This window comes from Rhinolophus sinicus, linkage group LG03 (genome assembly GCF_036562045.2).
Source record: "Rhinolophus sinicus isolate RSC01 linkage group LG03, ASM3656204v1, whole genome shotgun sequence".
NCBI lineage: Eukaryota > Metazoa > Chordata > Mammalia > Chiroptera > Rhinolophidae > Rhinolophus > Rhinolophus sinicus.
The window spans coordinates 115,006,366-115,020,667 of NC_133753.1; the positions used below are offsets into that span (position 1 = coordinate 115,006,366).

The following is a 14,302-nucleotide window of genomic DNA, read 5'->3' on the forward strand; positions in this document are numbered from 1 at the left end:
AGGGACTGACTGAGCTCTTAGCCACTCATTACAAAACCATTTTTTATAGGTTATAATTGTTTTTTTTAGATCTGCATTTCTTCAACATGTAAAATAGTAGCTTTCAAATACCAGAAACTCAAGTAAATAATTTATTGAACTAAACTATAGTTAGAAAAATCAACTGCTATTACAATTCATTCCAACAAGGTATTCAAATACTTCTATCTAATAGAATGTCAAATATTGCTCAAAGCTTATACTAATTTATACCACTAAATCACGAATTTATAATTAAACTAATAGTGACATTAGGGGAAATATGTATTTTCAATTCTTAGTGTGTGTATATAATGTTTTTTATCTATTGGAGAAAAATGTGTATTTTAATGCTTCAATATGTATATACATGTGTATGTATAGACACACACACACACACACACACACACACACACACACAGAAAACTGTCATCTAAGCATGGTAAAACACCAAATATATTTATACACTGCTAGAGGGTAATACAGAAGCAAATTAAGACATTTCATATCTAAAAGGGCAGCAAACCTGGTTTTTGGATTGTTGCATCTTATCTCTGTGTTGATGTGCTTCTCTGTTTGATGACAGAGCAGGATCTTGCTGAACTGCCCCCACTGGCGTAGGCTACAATACAATAACAATTAGCATCAATACATTCTATTTCAGAAGTTCTTTAAAAATCACTTAGCTGCTTTAAAAACTCAAAAGACACTGAAATAAAATAAGGCATTAAGAAAAGACATACTTCTCACAATATGTTAAAGCTAACAAGTTAAAGCAAAGAGAACATAGCTATTAACTGTTTTCAAAATATTTAAATGCTTTAATCAAGCACAAAAGACCTTCATGCTGACATTACTTTTAGGTTGCCTTTTCATATTAAAAAAACGAAACTGTATTTGTGTATTTCTTTCATTTCCAAAGCTAATTTATAAACAGGATAAATTATTTTAAGAAATTTAAGGAAACAATTTTTTAAATAAGCTAATAAAATTGCTTGTTGTCAATATTTTGACCTAGAAGAGGCGTACAAAACTTTTTATTTTCAAATACAATTCAAAGTTTATTCAGATTTTCATTATAGATGCCATATATATTCAGATGACTGATCTTTTAGGAGTCATCTCTTCAAAGAAAGAATTCAATGGCATATCCCTTTAAGTGATGAGCACCAATCCTACAGTTATAATAAAGACAATTTTTTTAAAGTTATAAAAACTTAAGTATAGTTTTAAAAACCTTAACATGCTCCAAGTAAGTACAATCTATTCCAACAGATAACTTAAAACTGCTAGAATAATTAAAACTTGCATTTTTTAATTACAAATGTTTGAAAGATGGCTGAAGTAAACAAAAAACAAAACTAACTGATCTTTTAAAGTAACCACTAGACGATTATACCAAAAAAAAGTATATATGACACTAAGAATTATATCAGGAATGAAAAGTTCACAATAACTTATCACTCTAAAAATCAGAGAGCCCAAATTTAGGGTTTTTACAAAATTCAAAGAATAATATTAGTACTGTTATGTGAAATATCCCTAAAAAAGGAAATAAAATGAAACCTTTTAAAAAAGTATTTGTTCTCAACTCTTTTCAGTTGAAGGATCTTACTGTGGAAAAGAAGCACTATAAACAATCTTTTCTTATATAAGAAGAGTACTTACCAACTGTTTACCAATCCAATCATATTCATAATCAAACATATATCCTTTTCGATCAAACAAGTCAGTAAAAAGCTTTCTCAGGTAGTCATAGTCTGGTTTTTCAAAAAAATCTAGCCTTCTTACATAACGAAGATATGTTGCCATTTCTTCTAGAAAGGAAATAAAAATTATTCTGATTATACTTTTCTACATACTCCTTAATAAAAAAAATTTTAAGTCTAAATGCACACAGTATTATAAAACATAAAAGTAACAAAATTCTATTGCTATTTAAAATTTTGTAAATTTAATTACAATGAAATAAGAGAAAAGAATGGAAGAAAAAATAGGGACAAAAGAGAAATGAAAGGTTTAATTTAACCAACATTTTTGCTTCACTTCATTAAGAAAAGCTAAAATTTTCAATTTACAAATTTTTTTAAATAAAAACCTTGGTGAGTATTAGAGATTCAATTAACAAATTAATGCATGATTATTCAATCACACACTCAGCTCATAAATTTTAAAAATTATGTAAAATATTGGTGGGAACTGATTTATATATGAAAGCATTTGCACTAGCTTGCTAGCTTCCTTTAGAATCAGTGACATACACTAACTAACCAATAGAGGATTCAAATTCCTAACGTTGGCTATGAGCAGTATTCCAACCAACTGACCTAGCAAAATAAACTTAAAACAGATCTCAGAAATATAACACAGGAGCACAGTTTAATTCTTCTTTTATTTCTGGTCATATAATTAACAATCATTTGTTAATATAAAAATTTCGCCTGCCATTATAATTCTCAAGTGTAAAATACACACACACACACACACACACACACACATTTTAAAGATCATACTTTCCAGAATGAAAAAACCATAAAAATAAACAGGCAAAATGGTGAGCGATTAGCAAAGCAGTGTTTCACCACAAGGGCACAAAAGGTCACTGTAGTAAGAGAGGGTAGGTTACACCTAACTGCTTTTCTGATCCAACTAACGCATAGTAGCCAGTAAGAAAAGGAGCACACACCACCCAAAGGTTAAAGAAAGTGGCAACCAGTGACCTTCCGCACATGTTGACTGCTACTGTTCCACTTTCTAGATAATCATCGGGTTCATTTACTTTGGAATCCCCATTTTTCATGAAGAAATTTATACAGACTTCTTAATAACATGTAGCCAATCTGCATACCCCTAAAACAGCTAGCACTATCAACCAATATATTTTTTCAATCTTCTAGTTCTAAATTAAGAAAGAAAAATATAATTAAAGCTTGCTGCCAGTGAATAACATAGCAAACTTGAGAAGGAGCTACCCGGTATTATATTACTGATATTATTACAAAAATAGCGCTAGCATTGCACAGGAGAACCTGTGAATATCAAAGTGAGATATGAATTCGGTCTTCTATCTTCAAGTGTGATCTCTTTTTACTTAATGTGATTGCACAAATCACAGCAGATATTTTAATACAGTAGCCACACAGTATTCTTATTCCTTTTATCTCCAAGAAAGGAAAACTATTTTCATAAACCGCCCCCCAATATAAAATTAGCTTAAAAGTAGTAAGGGTAATAAGATTTTATTGTACTTTGAAAAAAACTAGACTAAATACATTGCACACCCCCTTTGAGCTTGACATTAAGACTCAAATGAGTAAGATTTTACACTAAAACTTTATAGTTGGTATTTCTTAGCAAATATATTAACTTACTAAAAGTATGTCATTGAAGAAAATGTTACTTTAGCTGGTACCGTGTTTCCCCGAAAATAAGACCTAGCCAGACCATCAGCTCTAATGCGTCCTTTGGAGCAAAAATTAATATAAGACCGGGTAATATAATATAATATAATATAATATAATATAATACAATACCAGGTCTTATATAAGACCGGGTCTTATATTAATTTTTGCTCCAAAAGACGCATTAGAGCTGATGGTCTGGCTAGGTCTTATTTTCGGAAACACGGTATTTGGTCAACACATTATTAAACGATGGAATTTTCTTCTATTAATACATTTTACAAAGCAAATACACAAATGCCCCTGTAGTCAATGCATTAAATGCTGACATCTTTTAAATCATACTTTGAGCTCATTTTTTTAAGCATGAAGAAAGGTATTTACAGACTTAAGCAATGAATGCTAACAGTTCTGGTTTTCTGTGTGTATAAGCACATGTATCAATGAGGCATTATGCATTACCTGGAAAATTTTCACATAACACTTCTATTGGTGTAGCTCGTTTTGTATCTCCAATTTTCTGATACCTCTCTTTTAATGTGTCAGCCTAAAACAGAAAGAAAAACATCTTGCGAAGGTGGTAATTTTAAAATTAAATTCTTGGAAGAGAGGATCTGAATCTATTAACAATTTATGAAATTCAATAAGGAAATACCAAAACAATTACCTTTAAACCTTGCCAAGGAAGACTGCCTCTCAAAAAATACATGAACATATGACCTAAGGCTTCTAAGTCATCTCTTCTGCTTTGTTCTGAAATATAAGAGGAACATCAACTTCACTTTCCTCTCCCAGTTAAGAATGCAAGAATAGAGAACTAACTCTGTTGTTGTTATCAATTAATTCCCAAAAGTTCAGTATAGAAGTATAAAACACAGATCTAGTATTTATACACGACAAAACTATGTGTAGTTAAAACAATAATGCTTTTATATTAAAAAAACAATAATGCTTTTATATTAAAATTATCATACATCTTTAAAATATGCCATTATCGTTTTTTCAGATGCTATTGGGGATTTATTTCTCTCCTTAGATATCTATTCACAGAAATATAAAGCAAAGGAGAAATGGTTCCTGGGTTAAAGATTCAGAATGTTAACACATTAAATGTTCTGGAAAAAACTAGTTTTGCCTAAAATGTTACCCCTAAGTGTTATGTGCTAAAAATGTTTAACTTCATTTAACCCTGTATCCCCTAAACTTAAATGAGCACAAAATTTCCAACCCACATACACTTCATAATTTTAAACAAATCAGTATTTTATATATATTTTTTAAAATACTCACTTTTGACAGATCCCAACATTTATAACCCCTCCAAAACATGCCACTAGAACAAATTGTTATTTTCAAGTTGCTATTGTTGTTTTAGTAACACAATGCTGTACAGCACATAACTGAGTGACAATCACAGACTCAGACTCGGAAGTATTTATAAATATTTGCTGAGTGAATTTTTTTCAACTTTTTGTCACTGAAGTTAAATGCTTAAGATTTTTTAGTATTTTAAAATAATTCAAAAAAAAATTCAAAAATGCTCACAAAAGGAAAAATACTCTAATAAAAGGATGTTCACGTGCAAGATGTTTTATATAAATGAATAATCACCATACTATCTAAGCAGTACTACACACTTTCAAAAAATGCTTTCAAAACAGCAAACTTTTCAAATCATGGATCTAAACTATGGTGAAAGGTTCAGAAAATTTTTAATTTTTCCTATGTAATCTCATAACATTCTATGATTGTCTTCTGCAAAACTTGCTACAGCTTAAAAATTTTTTGTGTGTTATTATTTAATCAGTATCTATCCTCCCACCGACAGCAAGTAACAGGGGGGCAGAGGTCTCTGTGGCTCGTTATCCTAATGGCACCGCAGAGCAGGCACCCAGCACACACTATTTAAGTACATAAATATTTGAAAATATGGAATATCAGATATATGTCCCTTTTCTGCAAGCACAGGAAAATATCTACAAGAATATGTATTAAATCATTAGTAATCAGGCATGTGAGACTGGAGGACATTTCCATTCTCATTTCATGTACTCAAAAAATGTAATATAATGGGAAATTTTTTTCTTATATTTGGTATTATAACAATGTAAGCATACACTATCAAAATAGTAAACTTTCAAAATAAGTAAAATAGACTTAAATTTCTTTTTAAAGTCATTAATGAAAGTGGGATGTGAATAACATTTTGAAAAATCAGTAATGCCTTTTGTAAGTAAAATTACACTTTATTACATCCTGGGAATATTAAGAATGAAATGTCATGCAAATAAAAAAATATATTTTCTGAAGTGCTGCTAAGAATCAGAATCACCTCTGAAACTAGTTTTAAACACCTCAAATGAGCAGGCCAAATGCTGGAGATTGATTCCTTGGGTATCATGTGGGGGAGAAGACTATACATTTTTAAAAGTTTAGTAGATAATTCTGAAGTAATAAGCACTAAAAAATAAACTTCTTTCATTGAAGTATAATTTACATATAATAAAATACACCCATTAGAAGAGTACAGCTTGATGAACTTTGACAACACACACACCTAAGTACACACACCACAACAAAAAAGTATTTCCAATACTCCAAAAGGTTCCCTTATGCCCCCTTGCTCGTTATATTTCCCCTCCTCCACTGGCCTCAAACAACCACTTACCTGCTTTCAGTCGCTCTATATTAAATTTGATTTTTTATAAAGTTTCACACGAATGGGACCATACACATGGACTTGCATCTGTATTCTTTTTGCTCAGCATGTTTTCAAGATTCATCTATGTTGTTGTATGCATTGATCTTATTGCTGAGTAGTATATAACACAATGTATTTATTATCCTATTGAAGGACCTCTGAGTAACTTCCAGTTTGAGGCTATTGTACATACAGCTGTTATGAACATTCTTGTACAGGTCTTTGTGTAAACACATGTTTTCATTTCTCGCGGGTAAATATCTAGGAGTGGATTACTGTGTCATATGGAAAGTGTAGGTTTATTATTTTTTTTCCAAGTCGTTGTTGTCCTTTCAATCTTAGTTGCGGAGGGTGCCATTCAGCTTCAAGTTGTTGTCCTTTCAGTCTTATTTGTGGAGGGTGCAGCTCAGCTCCAGGTCCAGTTGCCGTTGCTAGTTGAAGGGAGCGCAGCCCACCATCCCTTGTGGGAGTTGAACTGGCAACCTTGTGGTTGAGAGGACATGCTCCAACCAACTGAGCCATCCGGGAGGCAGCTCAGCTCAAGGTGCCGTGTTCAATCTTAGTTGCAGGGAGCGCTGCCCACCATCCCTTGTGGGACTCGAGGAATCGAACTGGCAACCTTGTGGTTGAGAGCCCACTGGCCCATGTGGGAATCGAACCAGCAGCCTTCGGAGATAGGAGCACGGAGATCCAACCGCCTGAGCCACCAGGCCGGCCTCAGGTTTAACTTTTCAAGAAACTTCATATAAGTTATAAGTCGTTCTTATAAGAACAACCCCTGTTCTACAAAAAGGTTGTATGTACCATTTTATATTTCCACCAGCAAGGTATGAGAGTTCCAGTTGCTCCAGAGCTTGTTCAACATTTAGTGTAGTCAGTCTGTTAAATTTTAGCCATGCTAGTGGCTGTGAAGTGTAATTTAATTTGAATATTTCACTGGTGACTAATGTGTTTGAACATCATTCCATGTGTTACTACTGGACATTGATACATCTTTTCATGAAGTGTCAGTTCAAATATTTTACCCACTTTTTAAGATGTATTCTTTGTCACATTATAAAGTTGTAATTGTTTGTATATTCTAGATACAAGTGATTTTCAGATATAAATTTTGCAAATACTTTCTCCCATACTGTAGCCTGCTTTTTGTTGTCTTTACAGTATCTTTCAAAGAAGAGAAGTCTACATTTTGATGAAGCCAAATTTATCAGGGTTTCTTCTTTTATTGTAAATGCTTTTATGTCTATCTAGAAAATCTTTGACTACCTTAAGATCACAAACACTTTTCTCCAAGAACTTTTATGATTCATTTGAAGTTAATTATTTTATTTTTTTTTTTTTGCTTTTGGTGTGGGGTAAGGGTTTAAGGTTCATTTTTTGCAACATTAATAGCTAGTTATTTTCACAGTTTCTTTTCACAATTATCCTTTCCCACCTTAAATTACTTTTGTACCATTCCCAAAAATTAATCGAGCATCTATGTTTGGATCTATTTCAGGTCTCTGTGTTCTGACTCATATATCTATGTCTATGCCAATACCACCCAAAATAAGTAGAAGGAAAAATAATGATACATGAAGAAACCAATGACAAGAAAATAAATAATCAATAGAGAAAACCATCAAAATAAACTGGTCATTTGAAAAGTTCAATAAAAGTAATCCTCTCACTAGACTAAAAGAAAACACATACACACAAATGACCAACATCAGGACAACAAGGGGGCCAAAAGATAGATCCTACAGACATTAAAAGGATGATAAAGAACTAACATTATGCCAATAAATTCAACTTAGGTGAAATGAGAACATACCTTGAAAGTTACAAATTACCAAAACTGCCTCAAGAAGACAATGTGAATAGCTCTATACCAATTAAAGAAACTTAATTTATAATTTAAAATCTTCCCAAAATATAACCCAAGGCCCTGACGGCGTCACTGTTGTATTCTATTAAACACGTTGCGTACGAGAATCTTCACGAGGGATTTAAACCCCGCCGTACGCAACGTTTTAAGCACCTAAGGAACAATACCAATTCTACACAAACTCTTTCAGAAAGTAGAAGTAACGGGAACCATTCTCAACTCATGGGATTACCCTGTTACCAAAACCAGACAAAAGCATTACAAGCAGAAAAGTACAGGATTTATGTATTCCTCATCAACAGATTCAAAATGCTGAAAAACATAATACACCATGACTAAGTAAGATTTACCCTATGAATTTAAAGTTGGTTTAACTTTCAAAAATCAATCTATGTAATTCACCATATTAACAGAATAAAAGATATGAATCAGATGATCATCTCAACAGACACAGAAAAAGCAGCTGACAAAACCTAACATGTACTTATAATAAAAACTCTCATCAAATAAGGAATAGAAGGAAACTTCTTCATTCTGACAAAGGACTTCTATGAAACACCTACAACTAACATAATTCTTACATTGCGGAAAGGCACCCCTAAGCTCAGGAACAAAAGAAGGATGTTCACCCTTACATTTTCTTTTCAGTGTTGTACTAGAAGTTCCTATCAGTATAAAAAGAGCAAAAAAAAAACTTAAAATGTATTCAGAAATGGAAATGAACAAGAGAAACTATTTTTCTTTGTAGACAATATGATTGTATTGTACAAAATCCTAAGTAACCTACAAAAAAAAAATCTATTAGAATTAGTGAGTTCTAGCAAGATTATAGGATACAAAGTCAATATATAAAAATCAATTGTATTTCCATACAAGCAATACCATTAATAACAGTATCAAAATACATGAAACATGGAGGCATCAATGTATCAATACATACTTGCAAGACCCTTTTTATTACAGCACATAGTTTAAAAGACTAAATGATGTGTAAAGACTGAGCACTACAGTAGGGTTCTTTGTCAAGGAAAGAACTCAGTATAAAAGGCAATTCCCCTCTGAATTCAATCCCAGGGGGGCTTTAGTTACACAGTGCCAACAAGCCCTAATCATAAAGTGATCTTGCCTACATGGTTGTCTCAGATAAAAGTATTAGTCTCATAACCTACACAGCCATAAATATAAGCTAATAAAATAAACCTACTGCAATACAGTCTGAAATATTCCTTACCCTCAAAATTCATTTATTTGTGTCTTTCACCAACTGACAAATCTGGAAGTAAATTTCACCACGTAACAGGTAAAGGAAGTCGTAAGGAATGCTTTCTCTTTGAAGCACAGGTCTTTAACAGTTCTCTTACATGAAAAATAAATCCCCAAAGGTAACATGGCCCTTACTAAGCCCTATTCACATCTTTTTAAGCACTTAACTACAAAGGCTTGTTTGAAAATGGATGCTTTCCTCAAAGCCAAGAATCCTTATAGGGACCTTGGCTATGAGTAACTAAGAAATTAGAAAGTGACAATTTGCATTAAAACAGGTATCATTAAAGATTCATTTAAATAGGTTCTTCAATAAATTTAAGAGCTATGTAGAGTAGATTAAAATTTTGCCACAACCAACACACTTTAAGAGCACAGTATGGGTCAGTGCTTCAGACATACATATGATCTTTTAAAATTACAGCTATACTCAAAGTAGTATCAGTAATCCCAAATTATTACGAAACTAAGGCTCTCAAGATTAAATGACTAGCCCAAAACTATGTACCTAAAAAAGGCAAGGCAGAATTTCAAACCACGTGTCTATACTTTTCTTATTTCAGAAAGCAAGGTAGAACCAATCAATTAATCAAATGTTCGTTGCACACCTTCAGCAATGCTTTTCTATTTGAAAATTCTACTCTTCTATCTCAACATTATTTTTCACTTTTTAAACTTTCACTTTTTATCCCTCACTTGTCTAGCAGCATTTCCATTTCAACTGAATTTTAATTTTCAGCAACAGAAAAATATTCCCTTTTTCATTAACACAAATTTACTTCTGTCAAAACAAATGTATCAAATGCCTCGCTTAGAAGCAGGAAACTTTCTAATACACCCATGTATATCTGCAAAAATAAACTTAATCCTGCATTCTCCTGCAAAAATGAAAACAATGAGGCCAAAATACGTGTTAGTTAAACTAAATACAGGCCTCACAAGAGAGTTCCAGCACAACAAAAATTTTCCCCGATGACAGTTTAAAATCATTCTTCATATATATATATATATATATATATATATATATATATATATATATATATGTATATATGTATATATGTATATATGTATATATGTATATATATATATAAACAAAAAATAAACCAAAGATTACTACAAGCAAGTAAAAGTCTCACTTTATAGTTCCTTCTGAAAATGTTAAAAGTTTTTTTTTTGCTTGACACCTCCTCCCAAAAAATATGTTCTTCTTCAGCATTCATTGAGCTCATTTGTATTTTTCAAAATTATATAAATAACATGGATTTTTCAAAAATGAGAACATAAATCTAAAAAGGAAAAGAAAAAGGACAACTATGCAAGACAATCTGCAGCAACAACTCACTAATCGAGATACCTAATCTAGCAATATCAAGAACTCAAAAAAAAAAAAAAAAAAAGTCTGAGCAATGGAACCCAGTATATGGATTCATATGGATTCATTTGATTCCTAAAGAATTCCTCTCTTGAAATCTAGTTGTCTCAATTTATATATAATTCCAGTAAGTTTGGCTATCAGGTTAGAGGACGCAAATGGAAAGAAGAGAAAAGGAAAGTGCTGCCTGCAGTAGGTGTACTACACATAATAGCAAAAAGTAAGTGAAAATATAGTTGAGCCAAAAATAAAATCTATTAAAAAGTACACTACTTCAAGACTTAATACTATAAAGCAACAATAATCAAGAGAGAGTATGGTATTCGCAAAAGAATAGACAAATAGACCGATGAACAGGATAGCCTAGAAATAGATCTACATAAATTCACTCAATTGATCTTTGACAAAGGAGCAAAGGCAATACAATGGAGCCAATATAAGTCTTTTCAACAAATAGTTCTGGAACAACTGGATATGTACATACACACAAAAAATGAATCGAGACACAGACCTTACACCCTTCACAAAAATTGACAAAATGCATCACAGACCTAAATGTTAAACACAAAATTATAAAATCCCTAGAAAATAACATAGGAAAGAATCTGGATGATCTTGGGTTTGGCAATGACTATTTAGATGTAATACCATAGGCACGATCCATGAAAGAAATAATTGAAGAGCTGGACCTTCACTAAAATTAAAAACTTCTACTCTGCAAGACACCATCAAGAGAATAAAAAGATAAGCCACTGACTGGGAGAAAACATATGCAGAAGACACAGCTCGTAAAGAACTATTATCCAAAATATAGAAAGAACTCTTAAAATGTAAAAATAAAACAAAAATCTGATTAAAACTGTTAAAGACCTTAACAGACATCTCACGAGAAGACATACAGATGACAAATAATTATATAAAAAGATGTCCTACATCATGTCATCGAAAAATGCAAGTGAAACTCATACAACTCAACAACAACAAAAAACAAAGTATCCAATTAAAAAATGGGCAGACGACCTGAACAGACATTTCTCCAAATACATGCAAATGGCCAATAGACATATGAAAAAATATTCAACATCACTAATCATCAGAAAAATGCAAATAAAAACCACAATCAGATATCAACTCACACCAGTTAGAATGGTTATTATCAACAAGACAAATAATAACAAGTGTTGGAGAGGCTGCGGAGAAAAAGGAACCCTCATACACTGATGATGGGAAGGTAAATTGGTACAGCCACTATGGAAGACAGTGTGGAGATGCCTCAAAAAATTAAGAATAGAATTACCATTTGACCCAGTAATCCCTCTCCTAGGTATCTACCCCAAAAATCTGAAAACACTTATCCGTAAATATATACATGCTCCAATGTTCATTGCAGCTTTATTTATGGTGTCCAAGACATGGGAACAACCAAAATATCCTTCGATATATGATTGGATAAAGAAGTTGTGGTATATATACACAATGGGAATACTACCGTGTTTCCCCAAATATAAGACCTAGCCAGACAATCAGCTCTAATGCATCTTTTGAAGCAAACATTAATATAAGACCCGGTATACTATATTGTTTTATATTTTATTATATTATATTACAAATTATATTAAAGACCCAGTCGGTCTTATATTACAGTAAAGTAAGACCAGGTCTTATATTAATTTTTGCTCCAAAAGACACATTAGAGCTGACTGTCCGGCTAGGTCTTATTTTCCAGGAAACACGATATTCTGCCATAAGAAAAGATGAAATAGTACCATTTGGGACAACATGGATGGATCTTGAGATTATTATGCTGAGAGAAATAATTCAAACAGAAAAAGTCGAGAATCATATGATTTAATTGATATGGGGCATATAAAACTGAAAACAACTAAAGAACAAGACAAACAAATGAAGAAACAAAGACTCATAAATACAGACAATAGTTTACTGGTTACTAGAGGATAAAGGGGGGAGGCGGGCAGCAAATGAGAGTAAAGGAGATCCAATATATGGTGATGGAAAGAGAACTGACTCTGGGTGGTGAACACACAATGTGATATATAGATGGTGTATTTCAGAATTGTAAAACTGAAATACATGTAACTTTACTAACAATTGTCACCCCAATAAACTTTGCAAAAACATAAAACAAAAAAAAGCCCAGTGGCTTCCTCATTAAAAACTGCAAGTTAAAACAATGAGATAACACTACACAACTATTCGAATGGTGGAAATTCAAAACACTAACAACACCAAATGCTGGCAAGAGTGTGGAGCAATAGGAACTCTCATTCATTGGTGGTGATAATACAAAACTGTCCAGGCAGCCACTTTGAAAGACAGTTGGGGGGTTTTCTTTCAAAACTAAACATACTCTTAGCATACAGTCCAGCACTAAGACCCTTGATATTTACCCAAAAGACCTGAAAACACATATCCACACAAAAAAACCCACACACACGTTTATAGCAGCCATTGTCATAAATGCCAAAACTTGGAAGCAATGAAGACATCCTTCATTAGGTGAACAGATAAATAACCAACCTCCAGACAATGGTACCTCCAGACAACGGAATATTACTCAGCGCTAAAAAGCAATGAATTATCAAGCCATGAAAAAAACATGAAGGAAACTAAGCCAGTATGAAAGGCTATCTACTGTATGTTTCCAACTATTTGGCATCTAGAAAAGAAAAAACCATGGAAACAGTAAAAAGACAAGTGGTTAGCAGGGGATGGAGGGAGACAGGATGATTAGATCGATGCTTAGGGAAGTGAAACTATTGTGTGTGATACTATAATGGTGATTGACATTATTATAAACTTGTACAAACCCATAACATGTACACCAACAGTGAAACCTGAAGTAAACTATGAAATATACGTGACGATGTGTCAATATAGGCATATCAATTATAACAAATGTACCCCACTTATGAGGAATGTGGACAACAGGTACATAATGTACCCCCCCACAGTGCATGTGTGCGGACAGAGAGTAAGGAAAATCTCTGTATCTTCTGCCTAATTTCACTGTGAATCTAAAACTACCCTAAAAAATAATGTCTATTTATAAAAACACAGTACTATGCGAATGCATTTTCTCTAAACTTATCTAAATAAAGGTATACATCCTAACACTCTCCAAAAGACTTTGAGGGTAGCACTACATAAAATAGTAATACAAAAATTATGACTCTGGAACATCAAGAAAATACCAATTATGTTCATCATACTTTAAGAAAGCAAGGAACGGTGCAACACATTTTTAAACTGTTAAAATATAACTATAAAATGTAAATACATGTTTTCAAACTGTTTAAAAGCTATTTGGGAGGCTTAAAGAGCAGGCCACAGGAATTTGGGTAATTAACCTAGAAATCATATTAAATCAATCACATCACAGAATGATAGCAGAGAAATAAGGCATTTTTGTAACATCATAATTCTGTGACTCCTTCTCTCTTCTTCAGAGAGCTTACCAAGTAGATATCTTTCTTCTATGGAACACAGAATTTTATTAACACTTACAAAGCAACTGACAACGTATTCCTCAAATCTTGGTCTCTTTAATCCAGGAATACTTAATGTTAGTTAAAAAATAAAAGACAATTTTATTTCAATACTACTTACTACAGAGTATTTACTGAATTTCAACTCACTTCAAAAAGAGAAGATATAGAAGG

At 32.5% G+C, this 14,302-nt stretch overlaps 1 protein-coding gene across 10 annotated transcripts in view; it reads right to left on the bottom strand.

The window, feature by feature from the left end:
• The window catches only part of CSNK1G3 (casein kinase 1 gamma 3), a 102,458-nt gene that overhangs the window by 25,086 nt on the left and 63,070 nt on the right, over positions 1–14,302 (bottom strand). For 5 of the 10 annotated variants that reach the window (XM_019728030.2, XM_019728028.2, XM_019728019.2 and 2 more), the window contains exons 7-10: positions 4,087–4,172; positions 3,882–3,966; positions 1,687–1,835; positions 545–640 (exon numbers count right to left, since the gene is read on the bottom strand). In XM_019728030.2, the coding sequence (XP_019583589.1) occupies positions 545–640; positions 1,687–1,835; positions 3,882–3,966; positions 4,087–4,172 (416 nt within the window). The remainder of the gene's footprint in view (positions 1–544; positions 641–1,686; positions 1,836–3,881; positions 3,967–4,086; positions 4,173–14,302) is intronic. The other 5 variants (XM_019728031.2, XM_019728029.2, XM_074328553.1 and 2 more) reach the window with 1 other exon arrangement.